The sequence below is a fragment of the Trachymyrmex cornetzi genome, unplaced genomic scaffold, assembly GCF_001594075.2.
Source record: "Trachymyrmex cornetzi isolate Tcor2-1 unplaced genomic scaffold, Tcor1.1 scaffold540, whole genome shotgun sequence".
Classification (NCBI taxonomy): domain Eukaryota; kingdom Metazoa; phylum Arthropoda; class Insecta; order Hymenoptera; family Formicidae; genus Trachymyrmex; species Trachymyrmex cornetzi.
In genome coordinates this window covers 25,850-27,876 of record NW_017299851.1, presented here as the reverse complement: position 1 = coordinate 27,876, position 2,027 = coordinate 25,850, and the positions used below count along the sequence as shown (strand labels likewise).

Genomic DNA, 2,027 nt, shown 5'->3' with positions numbered 1-2,027 from the left:
TTCCCGCTAACTCGTGTCGCGTCTCGAGACCGCCGAAATCTCGCGCTCAGGACGTAACGTAAAAACTATTAGTGAATCTCAAAATTATCCAGTATAATAGTTATAATTTTACACAATTTTTTACCAATGCGCTTGAGACTAAAGAAGCCTCTAGGCCAGTCCGCTGTGATTGTTGGTCGTCGATTTAAAAAAAAGTAACGGAAAAGTAACGAAAAGTTACTTTCTCAAGTAACGGTAACTGTAACGAGTTACTTTTAAAAATCGGTAACTAGTAACGGTAACTTGTTACTTTTCCTACTGGGTAACGAGTAACTATAACTTGTTACTTTTAAAAAGTAACTTTCCATTCCCTGATGGTAAGTAGCAAGAATTTTTAAATGCATTTAATAAAAAAAATAAAGTATACCTCCTTGGAATATTTATTCAACAAGTTGTCCCAAGCTGTCTTTCGAACTTCTAAAAATTCTTCTGGTATTTGAAAATTAAAGCTACTGCCTTTCTTTCCGGTAATTCTTCGTATGAATCAACAATATATCCATGAGAAATAATTATAGAAGATGTATAGATTATATAGATACAAATAAATTTACCTTTTAATACCTTCCGAATAAGACTGCGAAAGAAAATCATTATTAATGCTTTTATTCATTATGCAATTTTCCATTAGTTACATTACGTCACCACGTCAGTAACGTCAAGTATTAAATAATTTATAAACAAATTCATAAATTTGGCTTGAACATATGAGAACCACCCATGGAGCAGGGATGTCAGATCAGGGGATCGATTCTGTATCTCGAAACGAGGGGGTCGATTCTGCAACTTCAAACAAGGTGAAAATGGCTGCGTTCAGCAGACTCAACAGTTTTGCAACCGTTTTGTGATTCTTCGCTAAGATAGGACTATTCCTTTAAATCTAAAAGTATAATCCAATCAGCGCGACGAATCATAAAACGGTTGCAAAACTGCTGAGTCTGCTGAACGCAGCCAACGACAAAAGTGAGCAAATTTACTAGGTGTTGACCATCGACATCTAGACTGGACCGCTGATGGCAATGGTGGGGGTAGAAAGACGATTAGAGTGAGAGGCAGGAATAATAAGATCGTTCTTTCTCTGTTTACTGTTGTTTCTAACTAGCCTGATTAGTTGTTGGATTAACAACAACCAATCAGGCTTCAGTAAACAGAGAAAGAACGATCTTATTATTCCTACCTCTCACTCTAATCGTCTTTCTACCCCCACCATTGCCATCAGCGTCCATTCTAGATGTCGATGGTGTTGACCAATGAAATTATCAATATTCTAGTAAATTCTCTCCCATTTATAATTTTCACCTCGTTTCGAGATACAGAATCAAAGACATAGAGAATGGACTGCGCGATCCGTGTAGTGATATAGGATATGTTGGTCGAGGAAAATGAGAGAGAGGGACGTAGGTTGCGGCCAATCTCCCTCTTTTTCTAAGATTGAGATTGGTTCCTCCTTCGTCGCGTAGGAACGTATCTTGGCCATCAATCACTCTTTTTTGTAAGATATCTGTGCAACGTTTCGAGTCTCGGAAATCTTGCGTAAGTGTCATTTTTTATTCGTATCGAGACTGTATTAGAGAAGTACATAGAAATATGGTGTATACTTGTTGGGTGTGCAAGTGGCGAGGAGATAAAGAACCTAAAAGATCATTTCATAAGTAGATACACATATTAGGTTAGATTCGTGAAAAGCTTAAATATCTCATTTACAAAACTTTAAAATTATGTTTCGCCCTTATGGAAACAGACTGAAAATTTCGAAAAAACACTGAAAATAAGAGGTTAACGCTCAAATTTGAGTGTTAACCCATTTTCGTGTTTCTTCGAAAATTTTTAGTGTCTGTTTCCATAAGGACAGGGCCCGGAACATCACAATTTCACCGTTGAGTAGAAAAAGACACAGATTGGCCGCAACCTACGTCCCTCTCTCTCATTTTCCTCGACCAACATATCCTATACCACTACACGGATTGCGCAGTCCATTCTCTATGTCTTTG

The 2,027-nt window shown here is 37.4% G+C and overlaps 1 protein-coding gene across 1 annotated transcript in view; it reads right to left on the bottom strand.

Moving 5' to 3' along the window:
• The window catches only part of LOC108765798 (uncharacterized), a gene marked incomplete at its 3' end in the record, with an annotated part of 6,865 nt that extends 6,201 nt beyond the window's left edge, over positions 1-664 (bottom strand). The window contains 2 exon segments of the mRNA XM_018514644.1: positions 407-512; positions 591-664. Of these exon segments, the coding sequence (XP_018370146.1) occupies positions 407-512; positions 591-664 (180 nt within the window).
• Between the last annotated feature and the right edge of the window lie 1,363 nt (positions 665-2,027).